Source organism: Alligator mississippiensis, chromosome 3 (assembly GCF_030867095.1).
Source record: "Alligator mississippiensis isolate rAllMis1 chromosome 3, rAllMis1, whole genome shotgun sequence".
Classification (NCBI taxonomy): Eukaryota; Metazoa; Chordata; order Crocodylia; family Alligatoridae; genus Alligator; species Alligator mississippiensis.
The window spans coordinates 86852582-86877907 of record NC_081826.1 but is presented as its reverse complement, the minus strand read 5'-3'; the positions used below and the strand labels follow the sequence as shown (position 1 = coordinate 86877907).

At 43.0% G+C, this 25326-nt stretch overlaps 1 protein-coding gene across 3 annotated transcripts in view; it reads right to left on the bottom strand.

The window, feature by feature from the left end:
* Positions 1 to 641: 641 nt before the first annotated feature.
* The window catches only part of ANKRD29 (ankyrin repeat domain 29), a 51758-nt gene continuing 27073 nt past the window's right edge, over positions 642 to 25326 (bottom strand). For all 3 annotated transcript variants that reach the window (XM_059724174.1, XM_059724173.1, XM_019487180.2), the window contains 5 exons: positions 23600 to 23698; positions 10960 to 11058; positions 10302 to 10397; positions 8708 to 8806; positions 642 to 7137 (listed from right to left, as the gene is read on the bottom strand). In XM_059724174.1, the coding sequence (XP_059580157.1) occupies positions 7054 to 7137; positions 8708 to 8806; positions 10302 to 10397; positions 10960 to 11058; positions 23600 to 23698 (477 nt within the window). In that variant the 3' untranslated portion in view covers positions 642 to 7053. The remainder of the gene's footprint in view (positions 7138 to 8707; positions 8807 to 10301; positions 10398 to 10959; positions 11059 to 23599; positions 23699 to 25326) is intronic.

Genomic DNA, 25326 nt, shown 5'->3' with positions numbered 1-25326 from the left:
TGCAATAAAAACTTCTAAAATGAGGCCAAAAACCTGGGGCATTACCCATGAGGGCAAAAGGGTAGCCTGCAATTTAGACTCTCCCTGTCTTTCAGAGAGGTCAAAATCCACTGAGAACAGCTTATATCAGTAGGATGTAGACATTTCTTTGAGCTGAAATGATGGATCGGTGTAAAGGTTTATTTGATTTTTAAAAAATGTAACAGAACCCTAGATGTATATGACTTACTAAGTAACAGTGTGGTCTTATTAGTCACCCTGTCCTCTACTTTTCTCTTCTTGGTTCCTAATTTGGCTGTTTATAATGCTCATTTTGGACCTGATCCAACAGACACCAAGTTCAGTGCAAGTCTTTCAATGGTATTTGCATCAGGGCTTTATGCTGTGTTGAATTAAGTCTGTATGCTGCTTAAGGCAAGAACACTGTCCTCATTTGTTTTGTGGGGTGCTTGAAAAGGACTATATCTGTAACAAACTGATGCTAAGACAAAACAGAGCTAGAAAATCAACCGCACTATTTCAAAATAGCTGAGGCTTGTTTATATTCCAACCTTCCACTGCCTGTACACCTTAAAATGAAAAAAAAACAAACCATAGAAAGAGGGTAAAAAGCCCCCACATAATAAAACACTAACAGGAAGAAAAGTAGAGTATTCATTTTAATTTGAATGATGGTATGGAAAAGTGTGGTTTAACAAATCAGTGTTTCCAACATAGAATCCTACTGTTTCATGGAACAATATAAATCTACATAGGATTTTTCTTATGAACAACATTGCAGACATAAGAGAACTACATAATTCAGAAAAGTATGAAAATAATAAGAAATACCTGGGAACAAAATGCAGAGCGGATGTCAGATGGTATAATTCCATTTAGCCCAATGTGTGCACACAGTGCCATGTGCAATCTTTGGTTGGGCTGTTAGCTTGTTTTATGTTTGCATACAGTATAATCCATAAGTATGTAGCAGGGTACTTGACCAACAGTGCAAGTAAACAAAGGTTCCAGACATACATGTTTAAAGCAGTTTTATTTTTTGTCTATGCTCATTGTATACATAATGCTTATGGACCAATTTTACTTTCTGAGCAACCCTGCTAAAATGAATGTGCACTGTGCACAGGTGGAATTGGGCTGAGTTGGGCTTGTTTATCTTTGTCCACCTGGAAGAATTTAAATGCATAAATTAATGCTGTGTGCTAAAAATAAAATGAGCCTCATGCTTGGGTGTTTAAGGCCTTTTATTCTGAATGAGTTTTGTGTACACCACACAAAAATTAGGTCTTTGCAACAAGAACATTGAATAAATTGAATATTAAAGTTAAGGGGATTCAACAGAGATCCTTCATGTTTTAGTCATTAATAATAAATAACATGTTGATTTGAGTGCCACTTACTGGTGCTGGCTGTGTTGTGTGCAATCAGTATAGCTGTGTTTTATTAAAAAATTCTGAGTCTGGGAAATTAAATACGACATTAAAAGGATAATTTGATGAAAATTTAAGTGCCCAATTTTTTTTCTAGTGGATGAACAAAGAAGATTGAATTATTTTTGTAATTAAGCCCAGTGTCTAAGGCAAATGCATGCTATAGTTAATAAAGCCAGTAGTTAATAAAGTGCATTTAATATGGCCTACAACTGTATGATCTCCTGCCCTGATTCTGCTTGATCTCCTATGTTAAATAGGGCTGGGCTGGACCGAGACTTGAACAAACTACCTCCATGGAGGAAGTGGAGCAATGAAGAAAGGGTGTTGATATGCCTCAATGGGTATAACAGTACACTCTGGGGTATTAATAAATATATGCCCCTGCACATTGTTAAAGTGCATATTAGTGGTGGTCCTATATAATCAGAAAGCTCCACACATTCAAGGGCTCTGACAACAGCACCAGTAGACGCATCAGTGATTAAATGCCAATTCTCCCGGGCCCTGGAGCCCCTCCTCCATACTCACCATATCTTCCTTTTTGAAGTCTAGACTGACATTAATGCTTGGAAGGGGGAGCCTAACAATTTTCCTTCTTGTTCTAGTCATGTTTGTGACCTTCTCCCTGACTTGTACAGAAACTAGCAGACTTTGAGTACTAGCAGCTAAGGAGGAGACGTCAGGAGGGTACAAAGTCTGCATAGAAGGTACTATATAGGGTTTTATGGATCTTATTTGCACAGAACCCAACATAGTGCTGCTAGAGATGCTATCTTGTGGGCAAAATGCAAAACCAAGATCCCAAGCATTTTTAGTTATTAGAGAGTCTATGACACTTTTTATGAGAGGAGAGTATTGGTCCATATGTCTTGGCCAAATTCTTATTCGCATTATTTCAATCTCATCTATCTTCCCTAGCCTGGCTGTTTCACCTGGATTCAATATTCCTCAATTTCTAACCTAAACACTTGTAGTGGTAATGTGTATCATTCAACTGCTGCTGTTCGCTGGTGAGTAAAATGACTTGTATATTATATTCCTACCTACCTCAGAAGTGCATTTTGAAGCTTATGAAGCTAATAATGTCTCTAAGGTGCTTTGAGATCTTTAGACAAAAAGTACAATAGTTGAGCTTAAATTTGTTGTCAATATAAATACTAAATCACTCCAGCAATGAAGAGAAAGCAGGTCTCTCCTTTAGAATAATAATAATAATTTAAAAAAATTAAAAAGCTGAGCGTAGTTAGAATCTCTGCATCACTTTAAAGATGAATGTAGCCTGATAAGTGCACAGAATTATAAAGGTTTCTTTGTGAGAAGGGATGTTTCATTGCATAGTGAGGAATGAGATTGCAGTTTTCAAGCCCAGCTGCCGGCAAAACATGCATGCTTTTATTATGCTGTTGAGCATCAGAGTCTGAAACAGAATGCTTCAAAGGCAAAGGAGGTCAAATAAATACTCAAAGGGGATGGTAACTGCCTTTCCTGTTTTTCATTCCAAGCCTGGCTGGACTATGGATCTTTTCTTTTACAATAATAGCTCCCTCTCCTTTGGGGGATAACATGCACCATCACCATGCTCCTTGAGAGAGACCTTACAGCCTCCTCATGCCAGCATATGCCCCAAACATCTTTCAGTCCCTGTAGCATTAGACCTCCTCCTCCAGTAGCCAGCCAGCCAGTGGTGGAGGCAACTGGGAATGGCATCAAGGCCCTGAAAAGTTCTACAACACAAGGAGCAGAAAAAAACATGTCCCTCAAAAGCAGCCAGAGGCCAGGAACTTACTCCCTATCTGCTTTTTTGGGTGGGATTGAAGAAAATATGCTAGTCTTCAAAGCAGCTTTGCAGAAACTGGCTACCTAAACTCTGATAGCTCAACTCTCTTGCTCCAGCTACAACTAGAGCCACTGTTCCTACCTCTATTCCATCTACTTTGATCTGCCATTGGGTGGGTATGAGAAATGAGAACCGTCAATGGCTCTACCCTTCTAGACTCAGGAAAAATTAATCTCTCTCCTTATAGGGGGTTGCTTGTCCATTACTGCATGACTCTGTGGTGAAACTGTGTTTTACTCACCTACCCTGGCTGGCTATTGAGTGATTTTAAGGATTATCCTTCTGCCTCCCAATTAGTGGAAGGTTTTTCTTTGCAGGACCTTGGTTGCCTCTCCTTGTCTCCTGCAGTTGCTGCTCTGAAGTTGCTCTATGGAAAGCCTCCTCTAAAGTGATCAATCAATGGGGGTCAGCACTGCACAGATCCTTGTAGCTCCCTCCAAAACAAATTCAGAAGACAATCACATATATCCAATTTGGGCTATCAGTGAGCCCAAGCCTCACTTTTTATTTAATAAATTAGAACTCAATCCTGTGAGCTACTGTGCGCTTTGAACTCCCACAGATAACTGTCTGATTTAAGGGTGCTCATTTCTTCTGAGCCTCTTGCAGGATGGGACTCTGTGATGGATACTGCAAATTGTTAAATATCTATGCACAATTTTGAATCCCACAGTAGCTTGTCTACACGGTGAAATTAGGCAAACATATCACTTTAATTCAGGGAATGAACAATATTGATTACTTAAGCAAGCAGATTTCTCTGGCATCTTCTCACAATGTAACTGGAAAGCATACACTTTTGCCTTCTAATATTGTAAATATCAACAGCAGCTTGCAAACAACAGTGCAATCATTATTTTTCCCATTATTTTTATTCAGCATGGCTTTCATTCCCTCCTCCTGATTTGCCAATCCACAAGAGAAAGAATAATCCCAGCTCATTACTAGGTATCTGGTTTTAGGAATATTTTTGGCCCTAAATGTTGAAGGAAAACAGTACTAAAGTGAACTGGGCTCACTTGAGAAATAATAAAGTGATTTTTCACTCATTGGACTAGCAGTGCAACAACTCAGCTAAATTTCATATTTGCAGCTTGTTAACATGGTAGAACTTCATATCTTTTCAAGGACTTTTCCATATCAATGCTTTTAAATGATTTGCTATGGTTCCAAGATGGGTAGAGTGGTTTTTGTCCACCTACTGACTTAATGTTACATTTGAACCTTACTGAAGGGTAGCCTCTAAAATGGTTGCAGCTAACAAGACTGAGGGCATGCCTATACTGCAATAATTTGTTCTTTATCAATGTATCATGGTATGGGGACATGGATAATTACCATGCTCCATGACGGTTCATTGCGAGTCCATGACACAGAGGTTACAGCTAAGTTTCTGTGATGCTTCTCTGATAATTCCAGACACAGGTCCCAGGTGCAGGTGCATAGCATAGTTGCTGGTGCATAATAAACAGTGGCACAGATACGTACAACATACCAAATTTGCTTTTATAGCATGTATACTTTTGTGCCTCACAATTAAGTATCTAGTATATTTGCACCTGGTAACAATACACTTGGGTAGGTTTGTTCAGTGACTGGATCTGTCCTGCCCTTGGATTTGAGGAAATCCATCTCCCATGCCATGAGAGAAAGGGGATGCGTTCTCCAAGAACTGTATGCAGGTACCACTGCTGGACAGATTATGGTATTAAATAGAAGCCCACAGTCTATCTTGAGAGGCAACCCAAGCTAACTCTTATGTTTTTCATAACTTGTGCTGTTTTGGATCATTTTATTGAGTCATTATTTAAGAAACAGTTTCTTTTCCTCTGATATTTCCTTCTGAGATCTGGACAGGTAGTCAAGGCAAGGGGCTAGTGCACTGAGTCTTGACCAGGCTGCCATGGCAACCCAGAATCCCATAAGACCCTTTCAGGGGTGCCACAGCACAGGCACTGCTGCTACAACCAGGTCCAGTACCCCCGCACCTCATGCACAGCCAGACTGGGAAGGACCACAGCACACACATGCACTCCTGTCTGCACTGAAGTTATCTGATAAATCTAAAGCAGGCAGAAGTACCCACTCTTGCTCCAGCCCTTCCCAACCCAGCCCCCCAGTGCTTCTCCTGGAAACAGAGGCACATGGGACAGTTCCACCTTCCCTGTGTGCCTGTTTCCAGCAGATGTTGTGCAGTCTGCATTAGTCTTATTAGACAACCCTAATGATGCCCAGAGCATGCACATGTGTTGTAGCCCTTCCTGGTTCAGTTTTGCACAAGGTATGTTCAGCACTTTAATGTGGTGGTAGCTATGGCAGCATCCCAGCTGAGAATCACTGAGGTAAAATGGGAACCACCATTGTGCTGCCTCAACTGGGGTGCTGCCAAATTCAAGAGTGCTGTGGAAAGGTGCCCTGACTCAAAATGTTGTGAACCACTGGGCAAATGGAAGGACATCTCTCTGGGATATGTCTTATGGCTCAGCTAGTTTCCCTTATCCCACTTCACATCAGGTAGTTGTCCTATACCTCACCTTGAGAGGCAATGGTGTGTCAATACAAGAACCAGGATGACTTGGTAGGGAGGTGGACAAGCTTGGGGCATTGCATATTCTTTAGCTAATGCAGGTGATTCTCAAACAGTGCTGCAGCACCCTGGGGCGCCCTGAAATCTTTTTAAGGGTGCCATAGGATGCCATGCAATACTAGGTGTGCGAACACCTACACGATTCACAAAATAAATCCAGAAATTTCAAAGAGTGATCCATGGTTCGAAAAAACACTCTTAACCATTGTGGTCTTTGAGTTCTTTGCAACAGGAAAATTATTCTATTATTTTTCATAGTCAAGAAACCAGTGAAAGCTACGAGCTGACATTTTCTGAGGGGTGTTTTGAGTCTAACAAAGTTTAGAATCACTGATCTAATGCCTACTGGCAGGGCTCAGGCAGATAAAAGCAGCAGCTGAGGCAGTTTTCTCATTGCCATGGCAAACCCAGGTCAGTTAATGTAAATTCATTTAACACGTAACTTGAAGTTACTAATATGGATGTGTACATGCCGTGGTCGATTTGCTATCTTTCACTCCAATAAGTTTTGTATTGCTTTCCCTTTAGCAATATAAAGATCCTGTAAATAACATTGCAGTGGTCTGTTCTGTATCCACAGGCTCTCTACAGCACAGGTGAAGCTACAGGACAGAGCAGAGCAGAGCACAGATGAGTACCCTTTGGCTCCCTCTTAAACCTGAAACTGGGTGATGGGGAAGGGCAGACAGAGCTGGAGCTCTAAATTGCTGGACCAGTTACTGAAGAGTGGGCTGAAGCATTGTGGGACAACTGAATCAGTGCAGCTGGAAAACATATGCTTCTCCTCTATGCAAGAACTGAGTGATTCACACTTAACAGAAGCACATAGAATCAGTTAGTCAAAGGACTTGATCACAGCAGGTGCAATCATAACAGTGCTAGGAATGTATGTAAAATAGCTGGAGCACTTTTATATGAAGGTATGAGGTATGCTACAAGCATGTAGGGGCTGACAGAAGTGCTGGGACTGCAAGGATTTGTAGAGGCAGAGCTATAGTGCAAAAAAGACTGGGATCAAATCTTGTTCTCACTGAAGTCCACAACAAAGGCCCTATTTGGTTTAATACTAGGGCCCTATCACACTGTGACTCCGTGATAAAGGCTAAAGGTAATTTCAATAAACCATTCTCAAAAACAGATTTGCTTTAGTACTAGTGTGGACAAACCACTGCCAAACCACTTCTGATACAGAACTCCTAGCTTTTCCTTTGCTTTTCTTTTGTTCGGAGGAGCCGCAGGATGCGTTCATTTTTTGTTAGTTCTGCTGGCAGTTCATTTGCCTGAAACAAGAACCACCATGGTTAGAAGCGGGGAGGGAAGTATATCCAAAACAGAGTTTAAAAGCATTAGCTATCATGAGTTAAGCTAAATCTGTAGGCTGAATTCAAAGTAATAATAACTGTGACTCAATCAAGCACACATGCATATACACACACACTTCCACCCTTTGGACAACGATTACTCCCTTATCTACTCCAGGTTCCACTAGCTAGTGTGTAGTGTGAACAGAGCCATGGTCCTTGTTAATTGCTCATAAAGGAGTTTCAGCTTGCAGACCCTCTACAACCTTAGACCTGACCCCTCACTCTCTCTCTCTCTCTCTCTCTCTCTCTCTCACACACACACACACACACACACACACACACACTGCAGTTTCATTCTGGATATACCTAAAGTGGATATACACTCAGCCTTACTCTGCCATGCCCTCATAGGGCTACTAATAAAATGTGAGCTACTGTCTTAGAGTTATTAACTCTGCTGCCACCTAGTGAAATGCATATAAATAGTACAGATGGATCTATATGATAGTATAGATCTATCTATATCTTATTTTTGATATGGACAGAATCATAACATTCCTGCTGAACTGTAAACCAGGCAATTACTTAAAAAAGATTTTATGTGAATATTCTCTCAATTAAAACTTAAAGTTTGCTGCATCTGTGCTTGCATCTCATTTCTTCTGCACAGCAACAAATGTGTATTGGTGGGAACATTAATAAAAAACAGCCTATTTTCAGCAATTACTAGAGGATATTCAGAAAGCATTGCTGGATGACTGGATAAACAAAATATTTGCATCAACATCAAAATCTGATTGTGAACCTTTCATTCACTTAACCATGGAACAAAAAAAATAGTATGACTGAATCACCAATAACCAACCCAGCTTGATATCAATTATTTGCAATAAACAGCTCATGGACTAACTACAAAGGAAAACACCTTTGCAGAAGTTTTTCAGTACACAACTGCCAATACACAATGGAATCAGGGAAATAAACTATTTGCAAAAAGCTGCCAATATGAAAAAAAACAGAATTAATGTAAAATATAATAAGATGTATTATAAAGTATGGGAATAATTTATTTAGCTCTGACCAACATATTACTAAACAGACACCCAGGAAGCAGAATCCTTTCAAGGGCCCTGGCTTTGTGAAGTCTGAAAGTGACAGGATGCTTTAATTTTAAGCTATTATTTCAGTTACAGATGGGCCTCCTCCAAAACCCCAGAGCCAAATATTCCCATGCTTCAAAACCCTCTGAATCCATATCAAAACTCCTGTTCCTCAGGCCAAATTTTGTTACATATTTAATAGATACTGGCCCTATGTGGCATTCTTATAATTAGTATTTAGACACTAAAGATTGAATGGCTAGGGAGACTGGTTTCTTCAGCTCAGGTGTTGAGACACACTGGAAGGGCAATGTGCAAAAAACATGGACTGCCACTGACCACCCTGCCTTGTTGAAATCTTCTTTGTAACGACTACATTTATTTGCAATGTTTAGTTTTATCATCTGAGACTTTTAACAAGCTCTGTACAATGTATCAAAACATACCTTGTTTCTAATATTAGGATCTGCTCCTGCTTCCAAAAGCAATGCTACTGCTCTAGCACTGCCACCCAGAACTGCTGCATGGAGAGCAGTAGTCCCATTCTAGAACATACAAATAAATATCCACACATTTGTACAGTGTATGTAGGGGAGAAAACAGCAGTAAAGAACAGATCCATGTATGAGGAAGAGAAATAACACAATAGCTCTTAGGTTATCAAAAACACAGGGGCTGATAACTATTACAGCACAATGGATCTTTGAAGGTACTATGAAAGTCATTTTAGGGCTTTAATATACACAGAAGCCAGGCTCATACTAGCAAGGAAATTAGTGGTCTTTTTAAAATTACATTTTTAGCAGAATAGAAGTATGTGAAAGAACAGCAGTTGACCCAAAGATCAGCTTCAGCCTGGCAGGATTCAGCCATCAGCGAGCAGAATGACATCGCAACAGATAAAGTGAAGCCAAACTGACTGTATGCATTTTTTCCCTTTCCCTGTTGATTAATGTAAATGCTCTGGAACAATATAGACATGCTGGGTAGTTGGGGCCATATGTTTCTCTGCTGCCTCACCCTCCTCACCCCCCCTCACAGAATAAAAGTTCAAATAACTGTGGGTGCAATTTCACACTTGTAATTAAAAATTAAGTGACTGCCACTCCATTTATCTAAGAATTATGTCTACACAGCACAACAAATGAGCCAGCTCAGGGGAAACTGGGAGCACCACAATGATCCACACCTGGGCTAATTTACCCTGCTGAGAAGGATGCTCAATACTCCTCAGCTTCAATATATCCTAGATCATCACATGGATGTGCCTATACTGCTTCTAGTGTTCATGCTGGCATTAAACAAGCTAATTCATCTGAGTAACCTGAGCAATTCTACACAGCACTACATAGTGCCATGTAAACACACTTTGAGTAACAGGTTATACTTGCTGATCAAGCACTAAGAGATCCAAGTCATGTTAGTTACACCCACAACAGTGGAGGCTGCAAAATTGTACTAGTTAAGTCTGCACATTGAACTTATGAGCACACAAAAGAAGCTTATATAAAATCCAATATAATCTTCAAAGTTTTTACATTCACCCAAGGAGAATCAAGATCAAATCTGGAATTAGAATTCTGTTTTGCAATGGTGAAGGCTGAATTCTGCCCTCAGTGACATCAGTGCAATTGAAGGCAGGATTTGGCACTAGAAGTGCAATATAAAGATCAATCCATTTATTCTTTAAATGAAATAAGATGACAGAAAACAAAACTGAATTCTAAGTGCAGCCAGGTAGACTTCCTCCTCCTAAAGCTCAGATCCTTGGGTTGTTTGGGGTTTTTTTTAATGTTTTGTTCATATATAAACAATACCAAAATATAAAGCATAGACTTCATTTCTCTCTCACTCTCCCTGAGCCTGAATCCTATATTATCTTCCACTTGTGAGCCATAGCTATCTATGGAAATAGATGTAAATCAATATCACATCAGGGCACCGCTTCTGCAGTGATGTCAATAACAACTCCAGTAGAGAGTCTGGCTCTTTGCCTCCCCAAGTCCATATACTATTAATTTACACACTTCACATACTTACCTTCAAGAGGCCAAGTGTAGGAGAGAATTTGAGTAGCTCCTCTATAACATTATTATACCCTTTGTTAGCAGCTTTAAGTAAAGCAGTTGTACCATCCTTTGATTGAGAGAGAAAGAAGAGTTCAGTTATTATGACAGCTTTTCACATGCTCAAAATGGGGAAAAGGTTGACTTGTCCTCAATCCATGCAATGACCCATTTACAGCATTGGGTCTATTGCCATCTATTTCAGGGATTCCTGGAGGAAGGTCTGCAGGAGTCCTTGCTTGGGGAGGATTTGGAGAGAACAAGGTGGAGGGATGGGTAAATTTGGGGGCAATGTGAATCCTGTTTTCTTTCCCCCTCTTCAACTATATTGGGAATTTGAATGAACTTGGCCTTCCCATCCACTTCTATTCCCCTGAAAAGGTAGCCCTAGAAACATAAAGAAAAGGACAGCCACTGGCATCACTTGAACTGCACTGCTTGCCAAACAGAAGGGAGTCCAGGGGGAACATAAGATCAGTGCAGAGGTAAAGGGATTCCATGAGGATGGCCTTGCAACCCCAGTGTATCCTTGAAGGTTTAAGACCCTTCTCCCAGGTACACCAAAGACTTTGTGTGTGACCTTGAATACGTTGCAATGACTCTCTGCCTCCATTTCCCCGAAAGCTACTCACATTCCGTGTGGCATCTCGATCAGCTCCCCGAAGCAGCATTACCCTCACCACCTCGCTGTGACCCATTTGTGATGCTATCCACAATGGAGCTGTCCCATCCTTCAAGCAAAACAAGACTGATAATAGGCTTCGTTGCTGACATACTATTTTCTGGCAGCTTACAGTTAGATTCTGACTGTTGGAAGGGGTCAAATTACATTCTAATTGCATCTTTCTGCTATAACAGCTAGGCACAGCTTCATTTTCAGTCACACATGGAATGGCTGAGTGTATTAGCTATAAATTTCCTATTGTTATGTAATGGAAACATCACATGTAATTTCCCAAGAATAAGCAACCTGAAAAATTTACTCTGCATGTATACACATGTATTTTCCTTTATATTTTAAGTCCCTCACCAACTGCATCTCAAATACACAGGGAAGTTTGAAAGGTAAAGTGGGAGATTATTCTCTGCAGCCAGAATTTTAGACTATGAGCAACTGGAAGTGGCAAGGGATAAAGAAAAAACTCAGAGCACCCCTTTCAGACACGTACTAAATTCTAAAAGACTATTCAATAGGCAAATCTGAGACAAGGTGACAGAAAAATGTTCAAACTTAAATGCCTGAAGCCAGGCAATGAGATAACCGACTTTAGGTGGCATTAAATACTAACACTTTCTGCTAACACAATACTTCTGGAAAAGATTTCTCTCAGAATGTAACATCAGACATCTAGGTTTAAAATTTTCCATAACTACTTACAGTTTGAAACAGAAAACCTCTGGAAATAAACTTCACATTCCAAATGAATTTAAGTTTCATGATTTTTTTTTTCCCTACCCACATACACACCAGTCTCGGGAACTATTACGGGAAGCTGGAATATGATCAGTAGCCTTTCAAAGAGGGGGCTGAAGCAGCAGCAGATATAGATATTGCTTAATTGAATTCAGGATTTTTTTTCTGTCTTTTTCTTTACAGATTAAACCAGGGGTCAGCAGCTTTTCACCAGTGCAGGCCAAAGCTTACAACCAGGCTGTCGCTGCAAGCCAGGAATCTCTGTCTTCCCCCCACCCCGCTCTCAATAGCTAGATGCCAGATTCCCAGCCTCCCTGCAGCCAGGGTAAGCTCAGACACTGCAGAGTAGCATGCTCCAAGCAGAAAGGAACGCTATAGAGAGGTGGCACAACACAGCTCCAAGAGAACATTTCCCTCTGACAGATCAGATCCCCTCTTGCAGGTTAGATCCAGCCCTTGGACTGTAGTTTGCTAACCCCTGAATTAAACTGATTGTTCTTTGACATGCATTTTACTGCAGGACTCTCTTGCTCATGCAGAGCCCTTATGGCTCTCAAAAGCCACATACAAGAGTTTGCCTATGTCTTACTTAGGGTGGCCATCATACAGGACATTCTGCTTTTCTGCTTCTCTTGTCCTCTATTGATATGAAACCTGACACCTTTATGTCCTCTATTTTTCTCTTGAAGAAAAATAGGGGACAGAAAGGTGTCGGGTTTCATATCAATAGAGGACAGAGGACAACCAGACTGTCCTCTATGATGGCCACCCTAGTCTTACTGCAACCCTCGCAAATTACGTTGGATTGACATGCTATTTCCTCCAGTGCTCATCAGTTTCTCTAGCCATTCTGTGCATCTGTGTATCTTGTAGACTTTGTACAACAAAGCATAACAAAATTGAACTGGGATTTTCAGATGAGATACAAGTGGTATTTACATCCCGAATTCCCTTAGGCACCCAAGAAACCAGCTAAACGTTTTTAATACAAAAACATAATTTTTTTCAATTAAAACTTTTCATCTGGACATAATATCATGAAGATTATTCCTCTCATCCATGCCAAGAACCCATTTGACTACAGATAAAGTTATCAAGATCCTATGATTACTGGTGCAGTACTTTGCTTTCTATATATTAATTGTTCACCACTCTTGGAAGAAAGACCTATGCATCCTTTCTTTGGTGGTTTCTGGGCTTCACATTTCTGCTTTCTGGATGCACAAAAAAATCAAAGACACATCCTGAGATCATGAATCCAAAGCCAAGGTCCAGCATGCAGTAAAAAGAAAGAAAAGGATCTTTTCCCTTCATTGCATAATTTTGGTATGCAGTAATCAGTGTTCTAACTGATATCACTGTTTTCCCACATTCAAGTACCCACCCTGTTCATGCAGTGAATTTTCTTTGTGATTTAAAAATAAAATTCAAAGCCTCCCCTGTATGATTAAAACTATGACTGAAGTGCACAAGAGTGATAGCAAAGGTTGTGCCTCTCCAGTGTCCCGTGATATCCCCCTCATTAAATTGAGTGTTTGATGACAGTCTAAACAACCTCCAACAGAGGGAGCTAAGACCTAATAGCATCAGAGCCATGAAATGGTTGGTTTGAAAAGATCATTTACATAAGGGTAAGGAATTCTACATAGAGAACATTTACTGCACACTCTGGATGGAATTCTATTTCCCTTTGTGCATCTAAAAGGAGTTTTTAGTGATGTAAATGACATTTTTGGTATTTATGTATCAGGTGGCAATTCTACTTCCCTTCAGTGTGGACATGTAAGTGTGCACATGTAGATCCTGAGTAAGATATGAACTAGCTGGGCAGCTACATGGCTACATAAAGACAACTATTCTGAACACTTACCTGTGTCTAAAGCCCCCTCTATGCATTAGATTTATGCCATAATGAATATGTTAATCATGGCATGAATGGCAAGGATGTTATATTGGCACCCAATTTAAGACACCATAAAGTGGCAAACTAGCCATAAAAATGTTCGACAAATAATGATTTCTCAGCATAGGACTCCTATCACCATACCACAGGTCAGGCACTGTCTTTAATCCTCTCTGGTACTCCTTGTGAGGCTGGGCCTCTGGGCAATCAAAGAAGGGACTTTTGTAGGCTAGAGGGTTTATGGTTCAGTAAGATGGATGTGGTCCTCGCTCTTGCTGGAACAGAAACATTCCACACAGCATGGGTCTCAATCCATTTTATCCAATGACTACTATATTCTTCTTTTCAATGACTACTGTATTTTTCCTATCTCTGTACCAAGCAGAACTTTCTATTTCAAATACTGGTATATACAGTTTTAAAGACATTACATATTTTAAACTTTTTATTTTCTTATTTGATTGCAAATAAATAAAACTATATCTGACTACATCAGATCATTCCATATTCTATCATTTTCTTCTAACCTAAATTTATGCTGCCCTTTATCTTACTCATAGTTAAGGAGACCGCTTTGTGTCTCTGGGCTTTATAATATCCCACAATGTTTTGGGTTTGTTTTCATTTTTAGGAAGAGTCAAATAAGGTAGCAGCCATAATATCCCTGAACCTCCAATTAAGTAGCTCCAGGGGCACAGAGATGGCATAATTAGACTTGTAAGAGTCAGATCCTCAGCTGGTGAGAGATGGCATCAATGGAGACCTGCCAATCTAGATCAGATAAACTTCTAGATCTTTACATTTTAATATTTTGCTTTCTTGATCCAAAGGTGCAGTGTCTGTCACTTTTATGTTTTCATGTGAGTAGGTTTTATATGAAAAATCATTTAAAAACCTCCTTTAAGATTCTTAATTTTAGTGCTTCCACACTGTTCCTGAAAGTACCACTAACAAGCATTCCTTTACACCCACTCCCACCCCACACACCCCAAACCTAGAAAGGAAGCAATGAAGCTGCTGTGGGGGTGACTCCCAGCTGCTTCTTTCTTTTTAAGATCTATGCCTCTGATGGGGTCGAAAGCAATAGCAGGAGACCTCAGGCAGCTCCACAGCCTCAGTTCTCGGTTTGGCACATGCATGGTGGTAGTGGGCCTTGGTTCTCAGCAGTGCTCTGAAGGAGCAGTGCAGAAGCAGAAGACATCCATCTTAAAATGTCTCAGACCAGGTAGAATGCCATACAGTACGCATTCAAGTAGGAGCTTGAAATTCACCAACATATAAGCATCTTGGGCATCCTCCGGCGGGCTTTAAACTAGGCTTGTCGGGGGGAGGGGAAGATGAGGGCGGGGGAAGCTGTGGACCACCAAACCATGTGGCACCCACAAGGACAGCCCAGCCTGAAGAAAGAGAGCATTGGGAACCTGAAAGCCATGGGGAGGCCAGCACCATGGCACAGGTAAGAAATGAGAAGGTAAGAATCAAAGGGCCCCTTGGGACTGGGAGCGGGGGGGCAGCAAAGGCACCAGTCGCAGGGCTCAAGTGCCTATATACTAATGCTAGGAGCATGGGGAACAAGCAGGATGAACTAGCGCTCCTGCTTGCACTAAACACCTATGACTTAGTGGGGCTAACGGAAACCTGGTGGGATTCATCCCATGACTGGGCGGTACATATTGAGGGTTATAGACTGTACAGAAAAGACAGGGTGGGGAAGAAAGGGGGAGGGGTTGCGCTCTATGTCAGTGAGCATTATACATCAACCCTCATCAAGATGGAATCCAAGGATGAGGAAGTAGAAGGATTGTGGGTTAGGCTACATGGGGGGCAAGGAGAAAGGGATTTGGTGGTAGAGGTCTGTTACAGACCCCCACATCAAGGGGAAGAAAGAGATTCGGGGCTCCTGAGGCAAATCTCGGAGACCATAAAAGCTAAAGAGGCGGTAGTCATGGGGGACCTACACTACCCGGACATCTGCTGGGAGTCACAGACAGCAAAGTCCCACCGCTCACGCAGGTTTCTAACCTGTGTGCAGGACCTCCACCTGACTCAGAAGGTAAACAGTCCCACTAGGGGGAATGCCATACTGGATCGGGTATTGGCAACGGGAGATGACATGGTAGCGGACCTCCAGATCAGTAGCCATCTGGGAGACAGTGATCACCTAATAATAGAATTCACCATAAGACGGCGAGTTGGTAAGGTAACTAGTAGGGTGAAAGTGCTAGACTTTAGGAAAGCTGATTTCAATGAACTCAGGTGATTAGTCAAGGACACACTGCAGAGTAGGAGATTTGAAGAGATGGAAGGCCAAGAAGGGTGGCTGTGCCTTAAGGAAATGATCCTTTGGGCACAAAGCGAGACGATCCCCGAGCGAGGCAAAAGAGGGAAAGGGGCCAGGAGGCTTCCCTGGCTGACCAGAGAAATCCAGAGCAGCCTAAGGGACAAAAGGGGAGCACATAAAAAGTGGAAACAGGGAGAGATCACCAAAGATGAATATACCTCCTCTGCTCGTGCTTGTAGGGAGGCAGTTAGATGGGCCAAAGCTACCATGGAGCTGAGGATGGCATCCCAAGTAAAAGACAACAAGAAATTGTTTTTTAGATATATAGGGAGTAAAAGGAAGGCCCAGGGAGGAATAGGACCCCTGCTAAATGGGCAGAAACAATTGGTGACGGACAGGGGGGACAAGGCTGAACTCCTCAATGAGTTCTTTGCCTCAGTGTTCCTAAGTGAGGGGCACGACAAGTCTCTCACTGGGGTTGTAGAGAGGCAGCAGCAAGGCGCCAAACTTCCATGCGTAGACCCTGAAATGGTGCAGAGTCATTTGGAAGAACTGGATGCCTTTAAGTCGGCAGGCCCGGATGAGCCCCATCCAAGGGTGCTGAAGGCACTGGCCGACATCACTGCAGAGCCACTGGTGGGAATATTTGAAAGCTCGTGGCGCACGGGCCAAGTCCCGGAGGACTGGAAAAGGGCCAACGTGGTCCCCATTTTCAAAAAGGGGAGGAAGGAGGACCCGGGCAACTATAGACCTGTCAGTCTCACCTCCATCCTTGGCAAAGTCTTTGAAAAAATTATCAAGGCTCACATTTGTGAGAGCCCGGCAGGGCAAATTATGCTGAGGGGAAATCAGCATGGGTTCGTGGCAGGCAGATCGTGCCTGACCAATCTAGTTTCTTTTTATGACCAGGTTACAAAATGCCTGGACGCAGGAGGAGGGGTGGATGTCGTATACTTAGACTTCAGGAAGGCCTTCGATACGGTATCCCACCCCATACTGGTGAACAAGTTAAGAGGCTGTGACTTGGATGACTACACAGTCCGGTGGGTGGCGAATTGGCTGGAGGGTCGCACCCAGAGAGTCGTGGTAGATGGGTCGGTCTCGACCTGGAAGGGTGTGGGCAGTGGGGTCCCGCAGGGCTCGGTCCTTGGACCGATACTCTTTAATGTCTTCATCAGTGACTTGGACGAGGGAGTGAAATGTACTCTGTCCAAGTTTGCAGATGACACAAAGCTATGGGGAGATGTGGACACGCCGGAGGGCAGGGAACAGCTGCAAGCAGATCTGGACAGGTTGGACAAGTGGGCAGGAAACAACAGAATGCAGTTCAACAAAGAGAAATGCAAAGTGCTGCACCTAGGGAGGAAGAATGCCCAGCACACCTACAGCCTAGGGAATGACCTGCTGGGTGGCACGGAAGTGGAAAGGGATCTTGGAGTCCTAGTGGGCTCCAAGATGAACATGAGTTGGCAGTGTGACGAAGCCATCAAAAAAGCCAATGGCACTTTATCGTGCATCAGCAGATGCATGACGAATAGGTCCAAGGAGGTGATACTTCCCCTCTATCGGGCGCTGGTCAGACCACAGTTGGAGTACTGCGTGCAATTCTGGGCACCACAATTCAAGAGGGATGTGAATAACCTGGAGAGGGTCCAGAGAAGGGCCACTCATATGGTTAAGGGCCTGCAGACCAAGCCCTACAAGGAGAGACTAGAGAAACTGGATCTTTTCAGCCTCCGCAAGAGAAGGTTGAGAGGCGACCTTGTGGCTGCCTATAAGTTCATCACGGGGGCACAGAAGGGAATTGGTGAGTATTTATTCACCAAGGTGCCCCCGGGGGTTACAAGAAATAATGGCCACAAGCTAGCAGAGAGGAGATTTAGATTAGACATTAGAAAGAACTTCTTCACAGTTCCAGTGGCCAGGGTCTGGAACGGGCTCCCAAGGGAGGTGGTGCTCTCCCCTACCCTGGGGGTCTTCAAGAGGAGGTTAGATGAGCATCTAGCTGGGGTCATCTAGACCCAGCACGCTTTCCTGCCTATGCAGGGGGTCGGACTCGATGATCTATTGAGGTCCCTTCCGACCCTAACATCTATGAATCTATGAATCTAAACCAAATGATGGTTAAAAAAAGGTTCAGTGCACCTCACAGGGAGACTTTGTCCCAAATGGTAAAAGGAAAGAGAGGACACAAGTGTGGACAGATATAATATTGTTAAAGGAAGGAACAAACGAAACAGGCCAAAATCTATTAATGAATAGCTGAGATGTAAATTCATGAAAACAGGGGAAGGAGGAACAGAAGAACTTGGAAATCAGTGGGAAATTGAAGACTGGTGTCTGATGAGTTTTACTTCACTGACGAGCTTGCAAATCCAGCTCTGTATATGCTATACAGTGTAACACCAGGAAATATTTCTTATATTGGTAATGACAATATCCTGTGATTGCAGCACCCTGGTAATTGTTCAAGAGGTGCTTGGTTTAAAAATCATCCTTAGACTGACTTTTGTGACTGATATTTCCCCTTGGAACAAAGATTAGGTTTGCTTATGGGGGGGGGAAGTGATTGAAATCCATCAAGTCATTTGTGTGATTATCAGGGTAGCTATAAATGAGCTTTTCATTTGTTAACAGTTTAGATGTGAGATGGGCCCAAACAAATCTTCCAGATAAAACACCTTAGTTATCTTATGCTAGCTAGCACCTTCTAGTAACACACCTTTAAATCCTAGTCTAGGAAAGCCCCTCCTTCTCTCTTACCTCTTGCTGTCTAGGCCTAAATTGCTACAAGGAACCTTTTCTCTTTGCTAAGCTTAGATGTGAATGCATTCAGTGGTGTTTCTAAGATAGTTACTGTAGAGAAAACAGCTTATACATGAACACGGGCTAAAACTGATCAAGTGTAACCTAAGGACCTCCTTGACTTTAATTTGACCAGAACTACACTAGAGTTTTAGAATGTGTTACTGAACACCTTCCAACAATACATCATAAATCATAGTCTAGACCAGGGGTGGGCAAAATACAGCCTGCGGGCTGCATCTGGCCTGCGAGGCCATTCCATCCAGACCGTAGGGCCCCTAAAAAATTTAGAAAGTCAATATTTATCTGGTTCCTCTAAAAAATGACAGGAACCAAGGGCAATACGACACAAGGGAAGCCCAGTGGGCCCCCACAACAGCAGGGCCCACCCGGCCCTGCCGCCCCAGCTGGAAGCCCCAGTAGGGGCTTCTGGCCTGGGAGCACGTGGCTGCCCCAGTGGCGCCGGAACCTCAGGTAAGCAATGCAGCCGCTTGCAGCCCGCCTGGGTCTGCCTGTGCCTGCTTCAGACAGCCCCACGGGCTGCGAGCGGCTGTAGCAGGGAGCACTGGCCATGGGGCAGGTGAGGGGCCACTTTTCCCCGTGCTCAGCTTTTCCCCAGGCTCCTTCCCGGCACAGAGGAAAGCGGCCCCTCCCCCGCCCCGTGGCTGGTGCCCCACATTGCAGCTGCTTGCAGGCTGCACGGGACTGTCCAGAGCAGGCACAGGCAGCCCCATGCAGGCTGCAAGCGGCTGCAGCATGGGGCGCTGGGCACGGGGCAGGCGAGGGGTCGCTTCTCCCCTGCCCCCCGCGCTCAGCACCACCTTGTAACTTGGCCCCACTGCCAGCCTGGGCCCCATGCCAGCTCCGGCCTCGCCCATTGGGGCTGTGCGCAGTGGCAGCAGCTGTGCCCCCTTCCCCCCCCCCCCCCCCCCCCCCCCCCCCCCCCCGCTTGCCATGCTGGGCAGTGTTTACCACCACTGCCTCTGGGCTGCCCGGCACATGAGCTCTGGGTGGGCAGCAACAGTTAACACTGCCCGGGGCGGCAATTGGGGGGGCCACAGCTGCTGCTGCCACGGGCAAGCCTGCAGCCAGCGCGGGGCCCAGGCTGGCAGCAGAGCCTGGTTACAAGCTGGTGCCAAGCACGGGGACAAGTGGTCCCTTGCTTGCCCCGTGGCCAGTGCCCCGCACTGTAGCCGCTTGCAGCCCACATGGGGCTTCCTGTGCCTGCTCCAGACAGCCCCATGTGGCTGCGAGCACCTGCAGCAGGGAGCACCAGCCACTGGGCAGGCAAGGGGCCACTTTTCCCCATGCTCAGCACCAGCTTCTTCCCTGCCAGCGAGCAGGGGGTCAGTGCTGTGTGCTGCCCCCCACCTGTACCACAGGGCTAGGGGGAACTGGGTGTGAGTGGGCGAGGAGCCAGCCAGAGCACGGGGACTGCACCTGTGCCCTGGGGCCAGTGCTGGCAGGGCCCAGAGCAGGGTGGCAGGAGTGTGGGGTCCCAGCCAGCAAGGGCTCTATGGAGCTGGGCCAGCTCCCCCCTCTCCCTGCTGGTGCAGCCCAGCCCAGCTCCACAGACCCCTGCCAGCCTGCGCCCCACTTTGGGCCCCACCGGTGCTGGCCCTGGGATACAGGTCCCAAGACATTGGGACATTGGTCCCAAAATGGTGACCAGGGGTCAAGGTACCTGTCAAGGGGTGGGGCTACCCACGAGGCCCTCGACAGCTTGCCAAAACTGGGTAAGAAGCCCTCCACCCGAAATAATTGCCCACCCCTGGTCTAGACAAACCCAGAGACACAAAGACAGACACACACACACACACTGTCAAGGAATAATTCAGGCATCAGTCCAGACAATACCTGCTGGCCATCTGGGAGGATACAGCAAGCGGGGTAAGATTGTTTCAGTGTAAAGTGGCCTGTCATATTTTTCTAGCATTAAGTAGCAGCAGAATAAAACAATATCACATAGCCCTAAAAGTTGATGTTCTGCTGCTTGGCTGTAATTTCCCAACTCTGTGAAATGCCAAAATATTTAAAGTAATTGTAGACCCTATTGACAGGATACCTTTTACATTGTTACTAGCACTTTCACATTTTATTTGCTGCTTCTTTTTGATTTCTTAATCAAGTGAAAGTGGTAAATCACAGCCAGGTAGCAGAGACGTACAGGAATGAAGCGAGGAGGAATATTATCCAAACATTTTTAAATGTACAGGTTAAGGTTGGTGAGAATTCAAACTAGATATTTTATCAGAAATGATGCATCGCTCCTTTGGTGATACTTTATGAAGCAAGTTCAAGCACCCCAAGAAACCCCATTTCTAAATATAAGTATTTAGGTAGGATGCACAAATCCCACATCTGGATGCCCAAATTAGCATTGAGGCATGTAGATAAATAAATATCCCATTTACTCAAATATTAGATGATCCTGATGATAAAAGATGACCCCCCAATAATTAGATTCTATATATGGAAAATTTATAAATGTGTTATAATTTTCCAGGTATAGAATTTAATTATTGGAGGTTTGCTCTGAATTTGTCCCCCTCCCACTGCTACAGCCGGGAAAATAAATCTGGGAGCCAGGTAACCTTTTGCCTCCCCCCTACAGCCCCTTCCCCCGCTCCTTAATGTTAGACCCTGCTCTCCCTGAGCACATGGAAGTGAGAAACAAATTTGAAAACACTAACCTTGAAATACATATACCTACAGTATTATATTTGCATATAGTACCTATAGACTTAATTAATCCAGAATTGATGCATTTACCTTCCATGAAACTGCTACAAGTTTTAGCACAAGTACTCCACACTTCTAAGTAGTATTGTGGCTTCTACTTATATGTAGTACAAACTATTTTTTAAAACCTTTTTCGAGGCCAAATCAGTTCCAAATTCAATTGGGCAAAATTCGACTAAGCAGAGCTCGACTGTCAAATCCTTGTGGCTCTACCACTGTGTAAGTATCCTCCCTCCCCAACCCATTGTGGAGCTTTGGATACTTCCCAAATCCAGGCAGGCATTCAACATGCAATCCCAGGCCCGGAGGCCTCAGGGTTCAGATGACCCCAGCTTTGTTTGACATCACTTGCCTCCTGACCCCCAACTTTTATCTCTGCAGCCCCTTCCCCATTCCTTATTGTTGCACCTTGATTTTCCTGAGCATATGGAAATGAGAAGCAAATTTGAAAACACACATAGTTTGTACACTATATAAGGAGGCACATAAGTACTGCTTAAAAGTATGTTTGTGGAATATCTGTAATAAAACATGCATCAGTATTAAAAAAGGGATAAAATGCATCAATTTGTCACTGTTTTCAAAATGTATTCAGTGTAGTGGCTTATGATGACTTGAAAAAGAGTCAGAGCTGAGGGGACTATGCATAATGGACCACACTATCGTATACCTTATTCAGATGGACTGCACTAACTTACCTTGTTGTAGGTTACCATCAGCACGTATGCCCAATATGGGCCATGTATTTTATAGTCATGTTCAGTGTTGGCTCCATTTAATCAACTTCATAGTTAGTTTCCATTACTGAGCACATGCTGCTTTTAACAGCAGTTCAAAGACAGCCAGTGTATTTACTGAGGTTTCCTTATATGCAAATGTAAAACGAAGGGCTTTTCTCCCCATGCTGATTGTGGGGGAAAAACTCTGTCTTGTAAGTAAATGCCCACTTTATGTTCAACTGCTGATTTCAGCATCCAATAGTAAGAACTAGCTGTCATGTAAGGCTTCCTAATTTGAAAACTGGGTCTATTGTCAATTTTACCTCAAATGGCAAAAGTGTGGATACATTCACGTGTACTTTGGCTTTGATGCAATTTAACACACTTATATTCCCTTAAGGCTTGATCTAACTCCAGCCCATTAAACAGTAGTTGTATCAGGCCCTTAGTGCAGAAGTTTCTGATCCAGCAAAGCACTTAAACACATGTACAGCTACACTTAGGAGCAGTCTTATTCTTTGCAATCAAACTATTCTCCTGGTAAAGTTATGCATGTCCTTAAGGTGTTTGCTGGATCAGACTCTAGTGGGTAATTCACTGCAAACAGTGGGGCAGTGGACAGAAGCCAAGCATGTAAGCAGTTTAAGTTACACTTTAAGACTGAGTTCTACAAAGTGTATAGGCAGTAGAAAAATGAACACACAAAAATAAAAGGTTTTATCAAAGATCAAAGTAACATTATTCTTGCAGTGAATATATGAGATTTGATTGTTAGTATATTTTATTGGGCCAGCTGTGTAGTTGAAAAAGATCTTTTTTTCTTTTTTTTTTTTGTACTTGAAAAACAAGCTTTCAAGTACAAAATGCCTTTCCTCATGTCTGAATGTCTGAGAAATAAGCAGATACTGCCTAGGCTAAATATCAGATAGGATATTTCTTTCTGTCCAAATGAAAGTGTGATCACTTAAACGGGGAAGTGGGCAGGGAGGAAGAGCTGAAATATATAACGTTAATTATGTAAAAGAATAAGCCCATCCCAAAGGGAAAAGAGCTATTAGTAGCTGTGGAGCCCAGAAAGTTTAGCAAAGGGAGCACATGAATTGTAATGAGCCATGAAACCACTGTCCTTGTTAGGGCCATGATTTTTGGATCAACTTTGATTCAGAAGGCACAGCAGCAGTTAGACTGTAATAAGCGCACAGCCCAATCTGCTGACTTCAGCATGTGATATGTGGCATACCATGTTGTATTAGTGTTTTATGTTGAGAATTTCTATATTTCTATAGGTGTTATATACCCAGCACTCATAGAAGACCTAACTCCCAAAAGCCCTTTGAAAATTCCAACCCTATTTTCACGACAAGTGTTAATTAGATGCCATCTCTGCTTCAGAAGTGTCACACATTACCTGCCTTGGCTGGTTGACCTTTGCTCCCGAAGACAGCAATAATCGGATTACATCCAGAAAGCCTCCTTGGGCAGCCAGGAATAGTGCACTAGCTCCATCCTGAATAAAAACAAATGAAGTGTATTAAGTACTGAACTACACCAGATTTATACATAAAATACTTGTTCACTTTATTATGTTCTTGGGCCACTTAGTAACACACAAGACCCTCATCGCCACAATGCATAATTTAGTTCACGCAACAGACCAAACTGTGTGTAGCATTTTCTTTTAAATGCACAAAAGTAATGACTACCATTCAGTGAAAACTGGAGCTTCAACCAGGGCCAACAGTACAAAGGCCACATCTAAATGCAAGAGTGTAGAGATACCTGAATAAATGAATGAATCAGCACAGGTGCCAGAAATTGTATAGCTGCCTTGATGAGGCACAAGACTCAAGGTAATTAGCCTGAGAAGCAGGATATGTTAGCCTAAGTAAAGTGCTATGCTAACATGGCAGTGGGTTATACCTGGTAAAGTATTTCATAGAGCTTGTAAAAAGGTTTTGAAAAAAAAGTAACAATTTTGTTAGTTTTTTAATCATTTTGCTGAAAGATTTTGGTTTGGTGTTCCTTTTCCCAACACAATGTGCTGCTGCTTCTACTAAAACAATCTCAAATTTTAGTTTTTCAGAAGGCAAACATGTTTTGAATTTTCCAGGTAATTTGGGGAGGAAACAGCCATGTTTTGTTGCAAAAAAAAATTGGGAAGGGAAAAAAATACAACCTCCTCTTACTATTTCATCTATTTAATTAAAGGGAGAAACATGCAGGAGTTAAGACAGGGCATTCAGAAAAGGTGCAATCTCTATCTATGTTGATTCCAGTGAAGAGCATACTGAGCATCTAGATCCCAGCAAAGAGTATAAACTACTTTGCTTCTCCAGTGGTTAAGAGAAAGCTTTTTGGTTTAAGTATATAAATGGAAATGTGCTAGAATCCCTCTGCAATTGCATATATGCAGGCACAAAGAGTTTATTTTTATCACAGACTAGGGGGGCATGTTAGGGAAAACTCTTTGCTAAAATATTAGTGGTGCATCCCTGCACTGGGCCTCAACTAGACTATTTGAAATACAGAAGTTATGCTTTATAGCTTCCCCGCCCCCCCCTCCCCCCAAATCAACAGGGGCCTTTTACAGAGTTAGTGGGATGCAATGATCCTTGCTCCAGATTTGGAAAGTTTATTTTTGATGCTAAGACATCTGCTGCTAAGAACCTTACAGTAAACAAGGAAAATATGGAATGGATATTATTTTTCACCTTTCTTTTGGTCTGCAATTTTTACACTTGCAGGAGCTAAAGATTATTTTATTTGTTTATGTGCTGACTAGTTACAACATGAAAACCTGATATAACTATGGATTGGCCAAACTCAGCGCTGTTTTTGTCTTGGAAGTGTGCATCTGCACAAAGCAGGGAGACTGTCTAGCCCTCCCAGACCTAACCCACAAGACAGGCAGTGCAGGAGTCCTTCTGTTCAGGTGCTTCTTTCAGAACAGGAAGTGGTGATTTGTCATCTTAAACCAGCTCTTTAGTAGAGCACCAATCAATACAAAAAACAAACTTTCCTTTAATTAGGGTCCTTCTCTTCCTAACATTTAGTCAATTTAAAGATTAACATGTAAATCTTGATGCTTTTGGAATAACTGCTCTGTCAGACATGTGTTTGAAGTCTTTCACTGGG